The 22986-nt window shown below is 36.0% G+C and overlaps 1 protein-coding gene across 2 annotated transcripts in view; it reads right to left on the bottom strand.

Annotated features, from left to right (window-relative positions):
* Nucleotides 1-19594, bottom strand: part of LOC106057268 (hemorrhagic metalloproteinase-disintegrin-like kaouthiagin) — a 27612-nt gene extending 8018 nt beyond the window's left edge. Inside the window, exons 1-8 of one of the 2 annotated variants that reach the window (XM_013214389.2) lie at nucleotides 19298-19593; nucleotides 17550-17604; nucleotides 13850-13922; nucleotides 12156-12230; nucleotides 9821-9969; nucleotides 9535-9572; nucleotides 6700-6808; nucleotides 3061-3192 (exon numbers count right to left, since the gene is read on the bottom strand). In XM_013214389.2, the coding sequence (XP_013069843.2) occupies nucleotides 3061-3192; nucleotides 6700-6808; nucleotides 9535-9572; nucleotides 9821-9969; nucleotides 12156-12230; nucleotides 13850-13922; nucleotides 17550-17604; nucleotides 19298-19361 (695 nt within the window). In that variant the 5' untranslated portion in view covers nucleotides 19362-19593. Of the gene's footprint in view, nucleotides 1-3060; nucleotides 3193-6699; nucleotides 6809-9534; nucleotides 9573-9820; nucleotides 9970-12155; nucleotides 12231-13849; nucleotides 13923-17549; nucleotides 17605-19297 lie in introns of both variants that reach the window. The other variant, XM_013214390.2, reaches the window with a different exon arrangement.
* Nucleotides 19595-22986: the final 3392 nt, after the last annotated feature.

Below are 22986 nucleotides of genomic sequence, written 5' to 3'. Positions count from 1 at the left end.
TGTTATCTACAACAGAACTGAAAGAATGTGTTATTTTAAACAGAACTGAAAGAATGTGTTATTTCAAACAGAACTGAAAGAATGTGTTATTTCAAACAGAACTGAAAGAATGTGTTATCTCAAACAGAACTGAAAGAATGTGTTATTTCAAACAGAACTGAAAGAATGTGTTATTTCAAACAGAATTGAAAGAATGTGTTATTTCAAACAGAACTGAAAGAATGTGTTATCTCAAACAGAACTGAAAGAATGTGTTATCTCAAACAGAACTGAAAGAATGTGTTATTTTAAACAGAACTGAAAGAATGTGTTATTTTAAACAGATCTGAAAGAATGTGTTATTTTAAACAGAACTGAAAGAATGTGTTATTTCAAACAGAACTGAAAGAATGTGTTATTTCAAACAGAACTGAAAGAATGTGTTATTTTAAACAGAACTGAAAGAATGTGTTATTTCAAACAGAACTGAAAGAATGTGTTATTTCAAGCAGAACTGAAAGAATGTGTTATTTCAAACAGAACTGAAAGAATGTGTTATTTCAAACAGAACTGAAAGAATGTGTTATTTCAAACAGAACTGAAAGAATGTGTTATCTCAAACAGAACTGAAAGAATGTGTTATTTCAAACAGAACTGAAAGAATATGTTATCTCAAACAGAACTGAAAGAATGTGTTATTTCAAACAGAACTGAAAGAATGTGTTATTTTAAACAGAACTGAAAGAATGTGTTATTTCAAACAGAACTGAAAGAATGTAATATCTTAAACAGATCTGAAAGAATGTGTTATTTCAAGCAGAACTGAAAGAATGTGTTATTTCAAACAGATCTGAAAGAATGTGTTATCTCAAACAGAACTGAAAGAATGTGTTATTTCAAACAGAACTGAAAGAATGTGTTATTTCAAGCAGAACTGAAAGAATGTGTTATCTCAAACAGATCTGAAAGAATATGTTATCTCAAACAGATCTGAAAGAATGTGTTATTTCAAGCAGAACTGAAAGAATGTGTTATTTCAAGCAGAACTGAAAGAATGTGTTATTTCAAACAGAACTGAAAGAATGTGTTATTTCAAACAGAACTGAAAGAATGTGTTATTTCAAACAGAACTGAAAGAATGTGTTATCTCAAACAGAACTGAGAGAATGTGTTATCTCAAACAGATCTGAAAGAATGTGTTATCTCCAACAGAACTGAAAGAATGTGTTATTTTAAACAGAACTGAAAGAATGTGTTATTTCAAACAGAACTGAAAGAATGTGTTATTTCAAACAGAACTGAAAGAATGTGTTATCTCAAACAGATCTGAAAGAATGTGTTATTTCAAACAGAACTGAAAGAATGTGTTATTTCAAGCAGAACTGAAAGAATGTGTTATTTCAAACAGATCTGAAAGAATGTGTTATCTCAAACAGAACTGAAAGAATGTGTTATCTCAAACAGAACTGAAAGAATGTGTTATTTCAAACAGAACTGAAAGAATGTGTTATTTCAAACAGATCTGAAAGAATGTGTTGTTTCAAACAGAACTGAAAGAATGTGTTATTTCAAACAGAACTGAAAGAATGTGTTATTTCAAACAGAACTGAAAGAATGTGTTATCTCAAACAGATCTGAAAGAATGTGTTATTTCAAACAGAACTGAAAGAATGTGTTATTTCAAACAGAACTGAAAGAATGTGTTATTTCAAACAGATCTGAAAGAATGTGTTATCTCAAACAGAACTGAAAGAATGTGTTATCTCAAACAGAACTGAAAGAATGTGTTATTTCAAACAGAACTGAAAGAATGTGTTATTTCAAACAGAACTGAAAGAATGTGTTATCTCAAACAGATCTGAAAGAATGTGTTATTTCAAACAGAACTGAAAGAATGTGTTATTTCAAACAGAACTGAAAGAATGTGTTGTTTCAAACAGAACTGAAAGAATGTGTTATTTCAAACAGAACTGAAAGAATGTGTTATTTCAAACAGAACTGAAAGAATGTGTTATTTCAAACAGAACTGAAAGAATGTTTTATCTCAAACAGAACTGAAAGAATGTGTTATCTCAAACAGAACTGAAAGAATGTGTTATTTCAAACGGTATTTATGTAATAAAAACAACCGAAAAAATACTTTTACAAATTCTAATCTAATCGTAAAGACTGTAAAATCCGGGATTATCTTTAAGTGTTTAGGATTTAATTCCCTTTCTCTAAACAAAATAAATGACCACTACATGATTAATAAGTTGGTTACTCTGTGTTGATTCATGTAGTCAACGAGTATGAAAATTGTGCAAAATTTCAATTTGATATAAGAATGAGACATTGAATGGAAAATGTGTATAAGATTTATACCACACAGACCTACGGATTGCATTGACATTGAATTACATGGTTATGAAGCTGTTGTGTTGAAGGAGCTATTCAAGACCTTAATATAGCATTAAGTATAACGGAGGATTGTTGTGCAGGGGGGCGGGATAACAGAATTGCTCTTTAGGAATAAAAATAATTTAAATTAAGCGGAAAATCATGGAAAGATTAAACACACACTATATATCAAGCAGGGAGTGTCCTATCCAGCTCCACTTTCGCTTTGTGATGTCTTGGGCCTTGGGCCTTGGGCTTTTGTCTAGTCCTCTCCCACGAAAACCAGCCACCAATATTGATAGGCAGACACTTTATTGGAATCCGCAAGGAAAGAGGAAAGTGGGCAGACCCAAGCAAACCTGGAAGAGGTCAGTCATCAGTGAAGCTTAGGGTACTGGAATAACATGAGAGCAGATGAAGAAAGCTACTCAGAACGAGTTCGGTGGGGAGGTGTGGTTGCCGCCCTAAGCTCCCCTGGGAGTGCACAGGATTAGGTCAGTCATATATCAAGCAATAATACATATTTCATGATGACAATGTTGTGAAGCGCAGGAAAGTGATTTCGATTGGTAAGTTTATTGATCTTGTAGCATTCCTTACTCTTTGGCAACAGAGAAAAAAGGTCTAAAGTCTTGTGATCTAAAGACCGATTACTCTAATAGGAAATTAATCCCTTTACATTACTTCAACTATAAAACGTACTTTAAGGTACCCAGATATTTCTTTATTTCCAAGGCAGAGCATTTATCAAAGGACCATTTTCTGGGGCTCATCAGATTCGTTACAGGTGACATGATATGCAAAGAATTGGGTTTGCAATGATGTGCTCCAAGACTGAAAAAGTAAAATATTCAATAATAATTACTATTCGACTGGGTATTAGTAGTACTTGTTACTTTAACATTCAGCAGTTTTTAAACGTATTATTGAAATCTGGGGAAAGAATTGCAGAAAAGCGTTTAAAATATTTTCCAGCAATTGTTTCATGCACCAGTCAATACTCACTATGAAATATTTATATGGAAGCCTTAGCTATAATTTTAAAATATAGAAGTCTCTATAACACATAACAATTTTCATCGGAATTCAAAGTAATTGTCTTTAATATTTCTTAAAGCACAAAATTAATAGAGAATATAAAAAAGAAAAATATTTTTTTTTAAAGCGTGTTTAAGGACGCAAAGCTTTTCTTAGAAAAATAAATGTATTCTAGATAGATAGATAGATAGATAGATAGATAGATAGATGATAGATAGATAATTTTTATTGATTCAATCCAATGGAAATTCAGTTTGACCACAATTGACAACCTCAGCGTAACTACTGTACAATAACAAAGTAGATGCAAATGTACTTCTCGATGACGACAGATGATCTTGTAACACTCTGACCGATAGTGGGATAAAGGAGTTTTTAAATCTTTCTGTTTTAGTCCTAATGGAAAGGAGACGACCACTTCGTTCAGATCTTAGGTAACGGTGGTTTAATGGGTGCTGGTTATCTTTAAGAATAGTGAGTATTTTGGATAGGCGTTACTACATATCACTACTTTAGATTTATTTTTCTAAATCAATATCACATTAAATTAATGAATTATCACTCATTAATTAATTAATTGGATAGAATTTTGATTGATTTAAAACTAGTTAGGAGCAGTGAATAGATGTGCAAGGTTTCAACTTCCTCTGAGAATGGGAAGAAGTGAGAAACAACGTGTACATGACATGAGTGAGTTGATATAGGCTTTGTACAAAATAATAAAACGGTTTTTGTATCAGTAAGTATCAGTTGTGGAGGCGCGGTGGCTGAGAGGTAAAGCGATTGGCTTCCGAATCGGGGCTACCGGTTTCAAATCCTGGTGAAAACTGGACAGGATCTTTAGTTCACTAAGCTCTAAATGGGTACTCGACATTAGTTTGGAAAAGTAAAGGCGGTTGGTCGTTGTGCTGGCCACATGACTCCCTCGTTAACTGTAGGCCACAGAAACAAATGACCTTTACATCATATGCCCTATAGACCGCAAGGTCTGAAAGGGAATTTTTAAAGTATCAGTTGTTAGTTATACAATGTTTTAACAATATGATCTCTTTCAGTCAAGAAGCGACTATTGATCATCTCATGAAAATGGGATGAATGCCTGGGCATTAGTTGTGGTCGGAATGATGCCTCCAGAGATATAGAAAAGAAAAGGTGACTGTATCCTGGAATTGATAACATGCCATCAAAACACGGCGGCTTACTAAATGTTTTGGGACGTTCTGCCAGAAAATATGGTGCGAAAAAATACTGGCCAAAACGAATGAACGTAATCTTTAATTATTCTACTGCCAAATAAGAAAACTTGAGAAAATGCCAAAACTATAGAACGAGAAATCTGAACAATCGCCAGAGCAAGATTAATGCTAAGAAATATTTCTTAATATACATATACAAGAGAGAAGCTGAGGAGGTCATTTCCGAGAAAACAGGCAGGCTTCATAGCAGGTGGAAGTACTGTTGAACAAATATTTAGCATCATACTGTTAAATGAAAAATGGCTTCAAAACCAAATGAAACTGGTAAACAGCTTCACAGACTTTAAAAAAAGCTATTGGCCAGTTTTGGCATTGATCAAAGAAATAAAAGCATTATCGATATTTTCAAAGCTCTGTATCGAAATGTGAACAGCTCAGTACTTCTGAACTACCATGTTTTAGGACTTCCATGGAAGAGCGGTAAGGATGCATTCTTTCCTCATTTGTTTTTGCATATCATTTGAGTATATTATGATGGAAACTCAAGAAAAATGTATTCCAAGTTTCACCATAATCTCAGGTTTCAGGACCAGGTACAAGATGTTATTTTAAAATTTAATGATACAGCTAGATTAAATGGCATGGAAATCAGTGCCGGAAAAAAACAAATAGTTTGTGATAAAGAGCAATATTAGCATCCAAGTAAAATTAAACTGTATTCTTTGATAGTGATTGAGAAACTTGGACGCAGAATGCTGAGGCAGAAAGAAGAATTTAAGCCATTGAAAGTAAAGCCTAGAGAAAAATGCTGGGTATCAGACACCAGGAAAAGACTATGGCTGGCAAAAAGGAAAGATTTCTCAATACAGTGATAAAAAAGGAAGTTGAGCTGGTTTGGTCATACTGTAAGACGTGACACAATTTAAAAAATCTTTCTATAAGGTCCAGTGGAGGGAGCATGATGAAAGGGTCGTCCAAAGACAAGTTAGCTGGACAACATAAAAGAATGGACGGCCCTTCTCTTGCTATCCTGCTAAGACACACAGTTGCTGACCAAGAAAGAGCGATTCGGTTACGGGAAAATTCACCGCACCCTTCGACAAAAGTCAAGGGACAGATAACGATAATGATGAGATGATGTTGAATATTTAAACATGGATTGATAACTATAATGAAAATTTTTTTTTTCCACAATTTAACGACTTGGCGCAACTCTTGTCAGCATTCACTCCAATTTAGCATGACCCTACACCGTTTAATTAAAGAAACGCTGATTTTAATATTTAAAATAAGTCGACCCGCGGCGTAGCATACACCGCTACGTAATGGCCGTGGTCCAAAGGACCGCTAAATAGTAGGGATATGGAGAGACGTTGACCTGGATTGTAAACTTGATGAGGGTCATGGGGACGTTCTCGGAAGTGAATAGTGATAGTAGTGGGGAGTATTTGAGACATCGCCACTAGTTCAGCCTCGCCACCTTAGTATTCATGAAGGCAGCGTATTGTCGAGCAGAGTGTATGACTGTTCTTCCGTGAGTAAGTACAACAGACAAGGCGCCGCTATAGTTATCCCACTGTCCGCAAACAAAACTTAAAGCCATTATGCTAAATTCTAGAGTTTCGTCGATGACATTTTTCCAGAAATATGCGACTGATAGATATAAACAGTTACCCGATGCAGGAATTTCGACTACATTGAAAGACCTGTTGACTCCACGAAATATATGTGAAACGGTGGCTATGGTTAGGAAACGAAGGGCAATACGAAGAGGCAACATCAAAACAAAGCTACAGAAAACAACATGCAACTATTTTAATGAAAGATATTTACGCGAGTAAAAAATACATACATAAATGTAGTGAAATAGAGAATGTAAAGAGAAAGATGACTTGTTCTCCCCTCCCCTCTTTTTTTCTGAGCCTCGCTCTATGTCGCCGCGAAGGTAACGTGGGGTAACTCTAGTCAGACTTGCAGAAATAAAAAAGTTATCTTTCCGTGACTTTTTCGTGGTGTCCCACATGGTTTGGCCACGAAGAGAATTGTATATTTCTATAGATTGTTTGGTTTAGTTGTTATGTAAAATCACACTTTTTTCATTTCTTACATATGGGCAATTTCATGAGCAGTGCTTATCGCAGTATAGTAAGTCCTAGAAAATTCAGCTATACCAATTGATTTCACGGAATCACACATCTGACTGGTTTCGGAGAAGCCTGAATGGATATATAAAGAAAAATGAATAGAACATTATTTTCACTTAAACGTTCAATGTATTGTCTAATTTTTTTTGAACAGATTTGTGCTCAGTTCATTTTCATATGTTCTCATTTGTCAAACTATAATTCAGTGGTCCGGTGGCCTCATACAAAATACAGAAGAAAAAAAACACAGAACAAATCCAAGACTAAATCCAGTGAGCAGTGGCGTCACTAGGGTGAGTGTCACCTAGTACAGTTTGTTTATGGCAGTGATGCTTAAAAGAAATCCTGCGGGCCAGATTCGGCCCGCCAACAAGTTGGCATAAAGTGTAGAACTCATTTTGTTTCAATCCTATGGAGGCATGTTGTTAAGTGGTATTAAAGTGTTCCGAATCCAAATATTTTTCTATTCACATTTTCATTATATATTTATGAAATACCACTGACTGAGAGCACGAAATTTCTTAAACTGTCGTACGTATCCGCATGAAATTTTGTATAGGCCTACAGTTTCCTTTTTCCTCCTAGGCTTTGGTGCTCACTAAGAACGGTTTTTGACAGAATCGCAGCCTTGGTACCGCTGTTCGCGAAAAACCGCAAGCTTTCTATCAAAACTTTGTATTTTATTTCCGGTATTTCCTCAAAAGGCCGCAGTCTACATACACAGCATGTTTGGTATATTACGAATTACGTATTTTTAAAGCAGTTTTTTTCCTTAAGTCTACTTTTTTTTATTTTTAGTATGCCTTACGTCACTTCCTTTTAGACGCGTTCTAAATTTAAAAATACATAAGCGATCCTAATAGCATTAATAAGATAGATCTTGAGATCTAGAGTTTTTTTTTTTTGAGTCGAGAGAGAGAGAGAGAGGAAGTAATGGTGCTTTGTAATACTGTCAACAACAAAACATCTAATTCTAATAGCAATGAAACGATAAATCTAAATCTATTGTCATTTCGCTACATTTAATAGAGGTCTAATAAACGATTACAATGAATACAACCGAATTGATATTTGCTTTTTATTTAGAGAACAAAATACCAAGATAAATGCAGAAATATGAACGGGAATGTCTTCGAAGGACCACCATTTTGTTATTGGCGGGGGCGGGGGGGGGGGAGAGATAAGTAAAACTGTTGCTACATTTAATGGGCCCAAAATATGAGAGCGTGTGAGTGTCGGTGACGTATTACGAAGCGGGTCTTTCCACAACAAGGGAAAAAATTGTTGCAGTGAAATAACGATGCATAGATTTAAAAAAATGGAAGTGAAAGAGAGAGACAGAGAGAGAGAGAGAAAGAGAGAGAGAGAGAGAAAGAGAGAGAGAGAGAAAGAAAAATAGAGCTGGCAATGAAATTTGAGTGTAACAAAAACAAATTCGCGGACGTCAACAGTATGTTGTGTTGACATTTAAAATGAGGTCCGTTTATAAAAAAAAAACTATACTAAACTATATAAATCCTGGGAACAAATTCAACGAGTGTACTTTTAGTTTTCATATCTTTATGAACATATATATATGCATTTGTATAACTCACATTACTTGGTTAAACTGATCTGAGGATAAGTCACTCAGGACATTGTAGGGAAAAGTGACCAAGTGACTCGAATGAATTGACCGGGATAATGTGGCCTGACACCAGGCGATATATTGTATATTGATTTTAAAAAGATTGCCATTAGATACGCAGCGAACAAAACTTAGCTTGAGTCTAGATTCGAACTAAAGTTCCTTGATAAGTATCCAAGACTGTTATCTTCTTCTTATCTTATATAATACAGACGTTACTTCAAAAAAGAAGATGATTACGTCATACGCGTCATGCATCTAGTCATGCATATTAACCAATGACTTAAATTCTGCCAAGTCACTGGTTTTCTTAGCTAGCTCAGGCAACCCATTCCATGCTCTATCATATGGAACTAGGTATGTGCCTTTATCTTTGTGTCTTTCTGAGTACTTTATTAAATTTTGTTTTGTATTTGAAGATTATGGTTTAGTGTTTTATGTATAATTGCTACTTTACTTTTAAGTCTTCTATCCTAAAGGCTTTCCAAACGCCTATTGTTTCCATTTTCTTAGACTTCATGTATGACCATAGATTTTTTTTGTTATCTTTAAATATTACATTGTTTATGTATTCACTCTGCAGCTGTCTGCTTACTTTTTGGGTTAAGTATTTAATTTGTATATTTTTTTATAAACCCTTTCTGCCTTAGTTTCTTTAAATTTTCTCTATAGGTTTTCATTCTGTTTACAGAGCTTCTTTAATCTATTATTAAACCAGCATTTATTTATCTCGTCTCGTGTATATTTAGTTGGTATATGATTTTCTATAATGTTTTTAAGATAGTTTTTAATGAGGTCATCGACTGGTTGTTTAACGTCTTTTTCTGATAAGAATGTTTGAAAGGTTAATGCAGCTTGGTGTAGTTAGGTTAGGTTGCATTTATTCCAGAGCAAAATTTTACATTTGGTTCTGTATTGGCAACTGCTTTTATCTGACTGTTTATTTTATGATCTCATGGTCTGATAGACCAGGGATAATATCATAATCTACTACTAATCCAGGTCTGTTGGTTAAGAAGAGATCTAATGTGTTGTTTAATCTAGTTGGTTTTTTAATGATTTGATCTGAACTTAGGTTGTGTAAAGTTTCTATGAAAAGCTCATTTATGTCCTTAAGGTTTTATGTTGAAATCACCCATAATCCAAAAAACTGCATATTAAATAGTGTTACCTGCTGTCTTAGCTTTATCATCGTCAGCAAGATTAAATCTAGAATAAAGTAAGCTGGTGTTAGTACATGTACTTTTATTTTTTTTATGTAAAAATAACAAACTCAATAGTGACCAAAAACAAATTTACTTGAACCTCAAGCCCCCTTCATAGGTAGCCAAGCCGAATTCAAGTGTACTTAGCCTCTCGACCACGCTTCCCATATATTAAAGACCGAATAGCTGTTAATATAAAATACAATATGTACTTCAAATAGATAGAAATAAATAATAAAAAAGTTGACTAGCCCGGTCCATAGAAAAGCAAAGTCATAGGAGATGTTCTTATACGAATTTGTCGCCAGCAGCCATTTTTCGAACAATTTTATAGACACTTTGGGTTGAATGTCGAATGGTGAAGATGATTTTGTAGCATTCTTTGGAAAAATGTCGACAGGCTGTAAATATTAAATTGAGAATTTGAACAAGAATTCAGTATCATGGAGTTTGAATCTCTAGAGAAATCTCAAACTTTAAAAAAACAACATAAAAACACAAACTATCTATATTTCTAATTCTCTTCATGGCTTAAGAGTTTGGACACCAAGTAATGGAAAGATTACTCTTTTATTTCTGTCGGACGGACTAATAATATCCCATGTAGTCTTAGAGGCCAAAAAAAAAGGGGGGGGGGGGAGAGAACAAGTAGTAATCACCCTTCACTAAATAGCAGGGCCGGACTTAACCATTGTGGGGCCCTATGCGAAACGGATTTCGCGGGGCAATTTTTGGTTAGGGATGCTGATAATAAGTGTAAATTAAGAATTTGTATTAGAAAACAAATTCGTCTTTGTATTTTATTCGTACGTACAGAACTACTTTACGAGCCTTGCGTGTAGCGAAGTCATACAGTATATATTAAGAATTCTATTTCCTACATAGATCACGCTCAATAGCAAGAATTACCAAATGTTTCAATCTATCTACGAGAATTAAGTAACTCTTTAGTTTGAGGCGCGAGAAGCGTCTTTTTCTAGATTCCAAAATTACGGGTATTGCATAATGCCTTTTTTTATCGCGCGTAGGATTGGTGTTTTTCATATTGAATGACACCCATAAATGACAATATTTGTCTATATATTTCAGGAGATTTGTATGGGTTTTCAAAAGATTTTACTAATTCCCGGATATTTCCAAAACTTTTTTGTATATTTTGCAATTTCAGGAGATTTCCATGAGCTACGGGTTAATTGATAGGAGGCCGCTGGAAATCTGTTACAAAATAGTTTAATTTAATAATTTATACACCTAGAATTAGATTTCTCCAACATCCAATCCCTGATTAAGTTGAAATTTCGTACAATTATTTCTTGTACCAGACAAAAACATGAATAAAAAAAAAATTAAAAAAAAAACGTCAATTCTTTAATGTTGTCCACCCATCGCTTTCTCTGAATGAAATTGTCTTTCCCAGCCCCGAAGATCTTGTAATATGGCCATAGATTTTTAGCCTGAGATCTCATACTAGCCAACAGGTTATCATGGGGCCCAATCGAAGCAGTAACCCTGTCTCTACTAATCTCTTGGTTGGTGATGCGGTCTTTGAATATTGTGTACAAAGCCTATCTCCTGCTTATATGGCTTGCTCTTTGCACTCTAGAACCACCTCTGATTGAAACACATGATGGGAGGGTTTATGTCTTCGTATAGCTTTTGGAGGCTAAGAAATTCTATCGAGTTGTATCTAAAACTAGTAAAATATTTTAAAGATACTTTTTTTTTGTTTTAGAGAAAAACAAATAGTGAGTAAATTGATTGAATCAATGATGGTGAATCAGTCATGTTACTAATTTTCAATAGATCCAGGCTAATAATAATAAAGTTTGTGCGAGTGGAAAAATTTAAATTATTTTGTTTTTAACTTGCATGCCTGATCAGTGAGGTATAGTTTAATCTCATCACTTTTGTGGACCTTTTGGATAGACGGGGTTTCTTGGAAAAGTACTAAAAACATAAAGTGTTTAAACACATACAACTGGTAATAGCCTCCGTGTACGAAACCTTTGTACGTCTTCTCTTATCCGTTCCATTGTAAGAAGCATCTTCTTTGCAAGACGTGATCATTTATGATACACATCCAAAAACTGTTTACAGAGACTGAATTAAGTATTTACCTAGACCCTAACATAGCTGTTAAATACATCATTTTCTTGGGAACTTTTCCACATAAAACAAGGTTTAGGTTAAGTTGTTGGTTTATTTATTCCTATTTTCATTATCATTCTCATCAAAAAAGAGAGAGGGGGGGCGAGCCTGAGAGACTTAAATCGTCCATTCCTAAAGCCCTGGACAAAGCCCAGCGGTTCGTCGTGACGCACGTACGTCTCTAAGTTGTCAAGAGTATGTGGATTTCCAAATCTGTTGAAACAATCCGACAAGTCTGGAACAAAGAAAAACAATTATTTCCTCCTCCCTGAACTGTGCAAGCTATGACCACACGGACCCGACGGGCCGCCTGAGTTTGTAATCTAGTTTTGACTTATATCATTTGAATCGTTGGTATAGTATGGTTAGATTCACGTCTTGTTAACTATACATTTGTGGTTAAAAATCATGTTTTAACCGTATAGACTTATTAACTGACCAGTATATTGAATCTCTTGACTCTAATCTCCAAAGTGATTCCATGGGGGACAAGAGACTTAAAGAGCTCATTCACCTGAGGATGTTGTAATATATATATATACAGCTTAGGATTTATAAGACGCAAACGCATGAAAATAAATTATTTACATTCATATATATATGCTACTGTTTACTACTGTGAAAACACTGTCCCTGCACCGCTCTCATAGTGCGCACCGACGCACTAATCAGAACTGAGCCCAGACATCGAGTTTGAGAGAGAGAAGATTCTTAGAGAGTTCAATGTTAGAGGGCAGGTGGCATTCGTCTGGTAACTTCGGAGGCTGTCGCCGATGCCTGAGGTGTTGTGCGTACTGGTAGCACTAGGGTTTCCAGACACCTACATAGCTATAAAAGAGGACAAAAAGGAGGACAATGCCTTACAAAGGAGGGGAAAAAATATTAACTTAATTTCTCTCTCGAAGTTGACATTAGGGAATACAAAAGACTAATGCACACGTTCTTAGTAGCACGTGACGTAGACCATCTTGTTAAATACACACACACACACACCACTGTTCACGATAAAGCTTATTAATAAAACAAAAATAAAACAAACAGCTGTTGTCGTTATGTCCTGATTACAAATTGCAGTGCTGGTCAAACAAATGAACATCTGCCACATCAGCACATCTCATGTTTAGGCACTGTATGCATGACAATAGATCATCAAGTATAGTTTCTTTGAGTGTATCTAAAACACTCAGCAAAAGAACTGATATCCCTCAACAGTACCATTCATTTTACTTTTCTCTAAATATTGAATGCACCTAGTAGCCATCTTTGCACAGGTCATTTTACCTTCAATGAAATGAAACTTTCAATTTTCCTGTTTTTTTGTGGAATTTCCTTTGTAGAATGTCAGGTAATAAGAAACTTTAGAGTAGAACATCTTGAATACAGAAAACAATTCTTAGATAAAACATTAGAGTGCACGCAGCATGGATTGGTTGATGCTATGTATTATGGTTCAATATCAAGTGCATACTAAACAACTAAACCCAATTAACACACGTTTTCCGGTGAACCTTATGAAGTATTCGACTCGATAATTACATTTATTAAGTTGCAGTACACAACAGTGAAAAAGCCGGACATTTTACACTTTTTAGGCAAATGCCTGCCGGACGGAGGACACGACCCACAAAAAAGGAGGGCATGGCCTCATATTGCCGGACGTCTGGTAACCCGAGGTGGGACTTAGATTCCTTTACAGAACCAAAGGCTTGACAGTCCCTGTTTCTCTTTGTTTTTTATATTAATAAATCATTTATTTTTTCCAGCTTATCTTTTTTTTAAACATGAATATATAAGGCTTGTCTTCGAGTGCGAAGATTAGTGAGGAATACATTATTTCTCTCACCCTGGATGTCGCAAAATATGTAGGTCACAGCTGGGGCTGCGCAGCCACGGGAAATACTGTATTTCTCACTAATCTTCGGACTCGAAGACAAGCCTTATATTCATGTTTATAGTATGCTCGGCGAGCTGTATTCAAATCTCTTATGTGGACTAGTTTTAGAAGGTGGTATCTGGGAGAAGGTTTCGATGCTTACAATAGGCGCTCAGCAAACACAACTCAGCTCGAGTCTGGTTTCACGAAATGTATTTCATTATAAACAAAGTGTCTTCAAACCTTTTCTTCAAACTAACCTGAGTTAGAATGTAGTCCATGTCGTTCTGAAGCTCTTTCTCGGGTTTGCTGATTTTTTTGTCTTCACGATAGCTAAAAACAAAAATTAAGAAGAATTGTGCATGTAGTATTGAGATAGTCATTGTAATGATGTCTTCCTTAAACAAAATGGCTTTATGAATCTTTATTGATAACCATTTCACGAATATTCAAATACTCTTGGGATTTATGGCACTAGACCTTACGTCAAGAAAAAACTGATTCGTAGTTATCAAGCAATGTACCAAGAGTATTAGCTTCACAGATAATTTCAAATATAAAAAATACTAAAAAAAAAAAGGTTTATGTAAGAAAAAGAACAGTACATGTGTAGTCATATATCTCAATACTGTAAGATGTATTTCCCTTGATCAATATCAAACTAAATTAATCAGTTACCGTTAGTTTATTAATTAATCGGTTAACTTTGTTATTACTTTACATTTGTTTCTGGACAATGAATAATTGCGAAAAGTTTCAACTTAATCCCAGAATGTGAAGTGGGAGAAATACAGCGTAGAAAAATTTTACCAGACTGACAGACAGACAGACAGAGTTGATAAAAGCTTCGTAAAAATGGGTGATAGAGAATAATAGTATTTGACTCTATTTTTCACTTTTTCTTTGAAGAAAAGCAGCTCGATTAATGGCAGTAGTAGCAGTCTTTCTTTCAGATCTACAGAGCAGATAATGTAGTCATAATTTTTCTATAGCCGTCGTTTAATGAAGTTGTCATGTGGTCAGACACAACGCCTTTACTTTTCTCGTCAGGTACCCATTAGAGTTTGGTGGACTCAGGGGCTTTGTAAGAATCCCGAATTAAAAAATCCCAGTCATCACATAGATTCGATCCCGAGACACTTCTGTTCGGAAGTCAAATGCTTAACCACTCAGCCATCATACCCCTCTAAGTAACTCAATAAATAAATTAATGTTTAGTATTTGACCGCTTATTACTTAGACCAAAAGCCTAAAAAAATATTTTTAATGATTCAGCACAAAATAGTTTTAAAAATTTAGTACCTTTGTTACAGAGTATTTAAATCCTTCCCCTAAACCAGCCATATCCAAAATACAGCCCGCGGTCCAATTCTGGCCCGCGACGTGTTTTCATCTGCCCGCCAAAACTTCAGCACAAATTATAGAAAATCCCCCATCCTTGCAACGCTACTTTACTAGTCCCAGGCCAAGGGGCTTCGTAGCTCGTAGGTTTATAAATCAGTCATTCCATTCATAGATAAACAAATATTATCAGCTTAAATTTGTCAACACATACCAATACAATGAAGATATAATACTAAATAGATACTACTCTAGCAATGATACATATGTACAACCACTAGCGGATCCAGAACTTTGGAGTGGGGGGGGCGATTTTTTTCCAAACCCTAACCCTAACGCCAAGTAAACCCTAACCCTACGCATAAACGTGCATACAGTGCGCGCGCGCACACACACACACACACATACACACACACACACACATATATGTATATATATATATATATATATAAATATGAGAATAAAAAAAGCAGCATTTCTCAACCTTCGGCGAAAAACAAAACAACTGGGGCAGCGCTATAAGGTTCTCTGGTGAAGTTCGGGGCGAAGCCCCGACGCCATAAGCGTTTTCTTGCTTTTTTTCACTGCAGAAACGCATTCTCCTGACAAGTACAGCTCATTATTCATCAATGGAGTTTGGGGCGAAGCCCCGACCCCATAAGCGTTTTCTTGCTTTTTTGACTGCAGAAACGCATTCTCCTGACAAGTACAGCTCATTATTCATCAATGGAGTACGGGGCGAAGCCCCGACGCCAAAAGCGTTTTCTTGCATTCTTCCTTGCAGAAACGCATTTTCCTGACATCTACAACTCAATACCCATAAATGAAGTTCGGGGCGAAGCCCCGACGCCAAAAGCGTTTTCTAGCATTCTTCTCTGCAGAAACGCATTCTCGTGACATCTACAACTCATTACCCACAAATGAAGCTCGGGGCGAAGCCCCGACGCCAAAAGCGTTTTTTTGCATTCTTTTCTGCAGAAACGCATTCTCCTGACCTGAAGCTCATTATTCATACTATTAAAAAACGACCTTTCGAATAATGTTGTACTTGAAAAATATTCTAATATGAATTTATAGTCCCTGAATACATTGCAAATAAAACCGATTTGTTCCTTGAAAAGAAAGAATACCCCACGTATTTAGATTTTTGCTTTGAGGATCGCCGCCGAAAAAAAACTTATTCGATAAATAGTATTCAAGAAAACTCTAGTATAAATTGTGAGTTATAGTCCCAAATTTATTTAGCTAGAAAAATATCAGATTGAGTAAAGGTTGGGAAAAGGCGACTATGAAAACGTTATTTGAGTTTAGAACTCATCTCAATCATGACTCTTATACTGAAAAATTTCGTTTGAATTCTAACTTTTCCAATGCAAAGTCTTTCTTAAAATACTTATGATAACTTCATGTGAAATTACAAAAACTCTGTCTGGAAATGGGAATGGCGGTAGAGTGAAAACGATTAATCCTCTCTCCTTTACTAATTTCTGCCAAAGATTGCATTTGGCATTAAAGAATATGGGTGGGGCGACTCGATATAAGAATTTAATTTATAGTTTATATAAATTATATTAGTGACAGATTTTTTTAATTTTGTAATTTCTTAACTATAATACAAAAAGAAAAAGTATTCATTTGTCCGATGGGGGAAATGCGATTGCATGTATCGCCCCTCCCACCTGGTACAACCCTTTTTCATTTAAATTTAGGCTACTAATGATACAATTTGAGATTAGAGTGTGGTACGACATATTTACAATGGGTCACATATCAATACGTAGTTTATATTATATAGATATTCAACTAATTTTATTCACAAACTATGATTCTCCACAAAAATAGGACCGCCCCCCCCCCCCCAGCACTCAGAGAGCTAGAGTGGGGAGGGCAGTACATGCAATCGCCCCCCCCTCACCCCACCGAATCGGCCAAAATACCAGAAAGGGAGCGACATAATATAAAATGTATATATTAATTCAACTATTTTTGTTCACAAACTATGATTTCTCCATAAAAACGGACCGCCCCCCCCCCACTCAAAGGGTTTAGGTGGGAAGGGCAGAAGAGGTATTCGTCCCTCCCCCCACCAATCGGCAAACAGGGAACGACATAATATAAAGATCGGTTATCAATAACAAGTTACAGGGATATAGATATTTAATTGATTTGTTAGCAGGCTGTGATTTCTACCAATAAATTGGACCGCCCCCCAAACTCGAAAGTGTAGGGGGGGCGGAATTGATACCATCGCCCCCTCCCGACTCCACCAAATCGGTCAACATACTAGAGGGAGGGGGGGCGAAATAATCTAAAAATATGTTGAAATATAAATAATTAGTATATATTTTTAACATAAGTAATAAATTCGTATACAAATTGTGTGAATCCTATACTAAAGTTCGTCCGCCCCCCCCCCTGGGGGGGGGGAGTCGGCCGAGTGGGGGGGGGCGATCGCCCCTACCGCCCCCCCCCTGGATCCGCCAGTGTGTACAACGGTACATAGATACTATTACAACAAAGATATAAGGATATTACGATAGAAAGAATGAGATACGGTAAAGATAATACTACTTTAAAGTTCCAAGCTATAAAGATATATGCCTAGAAATAATCACTTACTTCAAAGATACTTTGTTATCAATTACAAAATATCCCTCCGCCACATATGACTGCGCTGTAATTAAAATAGTCGCAAGAACTGGTGTAAATAAATTTGATGAAAACAAATAAACAAACACACACATACAAATGTTTTGTTTTTTTCAAGCTCATGATTTTTAAGCTAGAACGGTGCAATTATAGTAACAAAATAAAGTATCGAATAAATGTATCTGAAGGTCAGCAGGTACTATGCAGATTTTACGAATGAAACCCAAGTCTGTGCCATTAAAAAACACATTCTTCATAACTAGATCTACAACAGGTTATCAATACTGAGCCAAATTATAAGGGAATCTGTGTCTTTGAAAAAAAAAGATTTAGCAAGTATGTAAATCAATAAGGTGTTGTCTTCTATAATGAACATTAAGTATTTCACCCAGTTTTGACCTACATATTTAGCCAGCCCTAATGCAGACAGAGCTGTTTTTTTTTTCTTTTTCGTGTATCACGCCTTTCTTCTTTGGGTCTAAAATGTGTCCCAATTTTCATCAGCAAATGGGGTGCGTTGGATGAGTGGTTAAGCGCTTTGCTTCCTAACCTGGGATCTTGGGTTCGAATTTCGGTGAAGATTATGATTTGAATTACGAAATTTTTAGGGGCGATCCTGAGTCAACCAAACTTGGTCGTTGTGCTGCTAGCAACATGACACCCTGCTTGTTAACCGTTGACCAAAGAAACAGATGACCTTAACATCATCTGCCATATAGATCGAAAGGTCTAAAAGGGGAACTTTTTCTCTGTGCTTCTCAAATGTGTGTCCCGCCTTTCTTCGCCTCTGGGTCTCAAATGTGTGTCCCGCCTTTCTTCACCTCTGGGTCTCAAAAGTGTTAAGCCTTTCTTCACCTCTGTGTCTCAAATGTGTGTCCCGCCTTTCTTCACATCTGTGTCTCAAATGTGTGTCTCGACTTTCATCACCTCGGGGTCTCAAATGTGTGTCCAGCCTTTCTTCACCTCTGTCGCTTTTCTTCACCTCTGAGTCTCAAATGTGTGTCCCGCATTTCATCACCTCGGGGTCTCAAATGTGTGTCCAGCCTTTCTTCCTCTCTGGGTCTGAAATGTGTGTCCCGACTTTCTTTACCTCTGGGTCTCGCTATCTCTGTGTGAGATTTTCATCTGTATCTTTCAGAAGCCATTATCTGGCATTTTTTTTCTCATTGCAAAGGAGATTGGATGGTTAAAAAAAAAGGCGGGAAGACAGAGATCGTAAAGGATATTTAAAGGGACATTTTTGTAGTTTCGCGGACTTAAGCGACGATAGTAATAGGTTTCAATTAAATGTAATTGTACATTTATGGATTGTGTATATTGTTAAAGTGATTCCTAGTTCCACAATGAACTATTTTTAATTTTTAATAAAAATGTATAGCTTTTATATAGCGCTACTTTCACGCTAATAGCATGCTCAGAGCGCTATGGTCCAATCCTATTTTTGGACCAGTGGGAGGGGAGGGGGTATGTTGGAGAAGGCTTTTCATGCTGCCTTTAAGCGCTTAGTAAATACAACTCTGCCCGAGTCGGGTGTTGAACCTCGATCTCCCATCATAGATAGCCCAGCCAAGTTCAAGGGTACTTAGCCTCTAGACCATGCTTTAACGGAGATTGTTATAATTATAACATTTTTTAAAGTTAATTAATGACGATAAATTTATTTATTAGATTTAGCTGTATAAAATATATTTTTAAAAAATACTTTTCATCATAATTACCTGCGGTAAAAAGAGTAACTGATCCACTAGCAAGAAACAATAGGAAATAGTTAAAAGAAGTCATTTTGCTGTGCACGCTACTGTTTTAGCGATGTTCCCCAAAGAAAAATATTTCGTGAGTTTGTGTAATTCTCTGTAAAAAAAAATGGCTGCTAAACAAAAAAATTGACACACATTTCACTTAGTGTGTTCAGCACGGCAACACATGGTGTTGGGCACACTAGATCTCCTATGGTTAACGGCTTTCTATCTATAATGGAAATTAACGGTTCAATACATTATACCACATTCTTCCATTAGAGCCCTGATCTCTTCGTGATCGTGACCTCTGTGACCTCAGTCTCGTTCAGCCCACTTCCTCTTGCCATTGTGGCCAATTCACAGCGACGCCATTGTTTAATTCTTCCTGTGATCTAGATAACTAATACCATCAGGGATGCCTGCTTAGAATCGATTTGCATATTTTGTACGAAAATGGCCACGAAAAACGAAGCATATATAAGAAGGCAGTCGCTAATCTTGAAAGAGACCATTAACGGATCCAGGACTTTTGATTGGCGGGTCGATTTATGTTTGTGTGTGTTTCTAGGTAGGGTAAGGGTTAGGGAAAATGGTGGGCTCCTCTATCACCAAAGCGAAAGCCACCTTGACCTGCAATATATGTGGATGTCAAGCTCGTTAAGGTGAATGGGTCACATAAAAAACTTACTATGACCTGAGGGGCCGCAGCCAAAAATCATTTGAAACCCATAGACATCTAGTTTTATGTAAATTAGAAGCAATACAATAGAATACAATAATTAATGGAATACCTGTCCCTAATTTAACTAAATTTGTAGTACTATTTTGTTTAATTACCAATTACTATGATTACCCATTATTTTCATTGTCCTGATGCTTGACTTTCATGGGGTACAAGTTTATTAATGTCAGGTTGAAGTTTGTTTGCCATCACATCACTGATGACAAATTTTGATTAGGTAATCTCGAACGGTGAGGTGTTTTTGTAGTTTCATTATGGAAAAGAACTGCTCACAGAGATCAGTGCTTGCAAACATAGCTAGAATTCTGGCTGCGAATTTCCTCAATTCAACATACCGTTAAAGTAATTAACTGTAAAATTTTGGCACAGCCACTTCTATAGACTTGGCTTTCAACAAAGAATCTGACTGCAATTCTATCCGGTCTAGTTGCACATTATCAGCAGCATTTTCAGGAGCAAATGAAAATGGAGATATAAACAACTAAAATTCTTTCTCGTATGATATAAAGTCACGAAAACGGTCATTGGAAGCATCTACTAACGATTCCAGGTGTAAGACATATTCACCAAATGTTGTAGCCGTATTTAATCTTTTTAGTTCCTGACACGTTGAGAAGTGAACAAGTCTTTCTCTTGATATTTGGTTTATCCACAGTCGTAACTTTGCCTGAAAGCACTTCACATCACCACACGCAGTTGTGGCAATTTTGTCCTTACCTTGAAGTTTCAAATTCAAGTCTTGCAGGTGACCAGTGGGATCAACTGCAAATGCCAAATCCTGAGCCCATATGTCAGTTTGGAAATGTTCAACCTTTTATGTTCAGAAACAATTAAATTTCCTCACGTAGAGCGACAAAAACCTCTTCAATACTTCGTGAAAGGTGAGCCAGCGGACTTCTTTGTAGTACGGAACACAATCAAATCCGTGACTTATTTATGATGTGATTATTAACAATTAATGATAATTAAAAAGTGTAAAAATCAACACTAAATTTTAAAAATAACGAAATTACCACAATTCCATTTAAAATAAATTTTCGAAAAACTACTTGTTTTAAAAAATCTGATCATAAAAGAATACTTAATAAGTTCAATGAAGTTGATTTTTATTTATTATTATTATTATTACTAATTTTTTTTTGGCAGTAAATATTTTATCTGAAAATTAGTGGTGGCTGTTAAACGCTTCGTAATTTAACATTATTTTAACAATTCTTGAGGTGACCAAGAGAGCCGCATGCAAAAAGATGGCGGACGCATGCGGCCCGCGAATGTAGTGTTTGACAAACCTAGCTAAAGCAGAAGTACAGTTGTTGTTTTTTTCTTCTTTGACGTCATTCGGGTCTCTTTCATTCATGAAAAAAAAAGGTCGAACTAGAGTTTTCTGGATGTGTCCCAAAAGCTAAGAATTTTTTTTCTCATTGGAATACATAAACGACAAAATTTCAGGACAACATTTCAGTCCAAACTAAAAGCCACTTCACGACTCTCCGCAATTAAAGTGTGCACAGTTTAGAAAGATAACAGCAAGTGTAGTGCTTTTTATTAGAAATACAAATATACAACTACAATGCTTGTATTTCTTCTAAGATCGAAAAAAAAATTAGAAAAAAAAAGTGCGAATTGGTTTGGAAGACCGATTCAAATCTTTTTTTTTACAAAGCATATATCAACACATTCTGTCCGTCTGGTCAAGTGTGCGTTCACGTTATTTCTCCCAAACCCGTTCTCGGATCAAGCTCAAACTTCTCACAATTTTTCATTGACATAAACATGAATACATTTATAAAAGTAACCAATTAGACAATTAATTACTGGTAATTCATTTTTTTTAATAGTTAAGTATTCCCAGACATGGCTAAATATGTTGGATTTAATCCCCTTTAATAATTGCTAACGCTAGTTCTCCTTCACGCATTCTCCGATCAAGTTGATACTTAATATAAATATTACATATCTAAAAGTAACCACTTGAGAAGTTACACTGCAAAGACTCTCTCCCAAGCCAAAAAAAAAAAAAAAAAAAGCTGAAAGTTTTACGGAAAAGATGCAATGTAAAACGACTCGACGTAATCTTCGGTTTTTCTAGACTGTATGGGCACTTAAGAAACTTTCTCTTCAAATAGCCATATACAATGAGATATAGAACTAACAGAACATAGACGTAAATCTTCGAATTGTAGTCGTTTCCCAATCGCTCATTTACGTAAGTCCAAAAATGTTTCTATTTTGTGTTCGGGTAAATATCTCTCCTTAATAAATGTTTAACCGAGCGAGGCTTAGTCACATATATATACAAGAATAGATCTTATCAGAGTATAGTTACTGAGGTCAGCGACGTCAACACTATAATTAACTTAAAAACTATATTTAAAAAAAGCACCAATGAAATCTTCAGAACATAGATAGTATCAGCATTTCCAATTCTCTCTGCTCATTAGGTACATCAATAAAACCAGAGTCTGATGATAATGTACTTCATGGTCCAACACACACAATAAGTGAAGTGTGATGCAGCTTTTTTTTTATTTCCTTCATTACGGGTAGAGAAATTACGAGAATAGTAGATAATATATATACATCCTACATATCAGCGGTTCTCAACCTTTTATGCTCGGCGACCCCTTTTTACAATCCCCCACTCTATCGCGACCCCCCCCCCCACACACACACACACAAACACACACATACAGCAAAAGAAGAATAGACAACAACAATCCATATTTTCGATGGTCTTAGGTGACCCCTGGCAAATTGTCAAGGGGGTCGCGACCCACAGGTTGAGAACCCATGCTATATATCGACCACCGGCGGACAATGATTATGCTTGCCCTGGTTGTGGCGAAATATGTAGGTCACAGCTTGGATTTCGCAACCACGGGAAATACTGCACTCCTCATTAATATTCGGACTCGAAGACAAGCTT

This window comes from Biomphalaria glabrata, chromosome 16, assembly GCF_947242115.1.
Source record: "Biomphalaria glabrata chromosome 16, xgBioGlab47.1, whole genome shotgun sequence".
In the NCBI taxonomy this organism is placed as follows: Eukaryota; Metazoa; Mollusca; class Gastropoda; family Planorbidae; genus Biomphalaria; species Biomphalaria glabrata.
The sequence above is the reverse complement of the archived record's forward strand: the minus strand, read 5'-3'. Positions and strand labels throughout refer to the sequence as shown.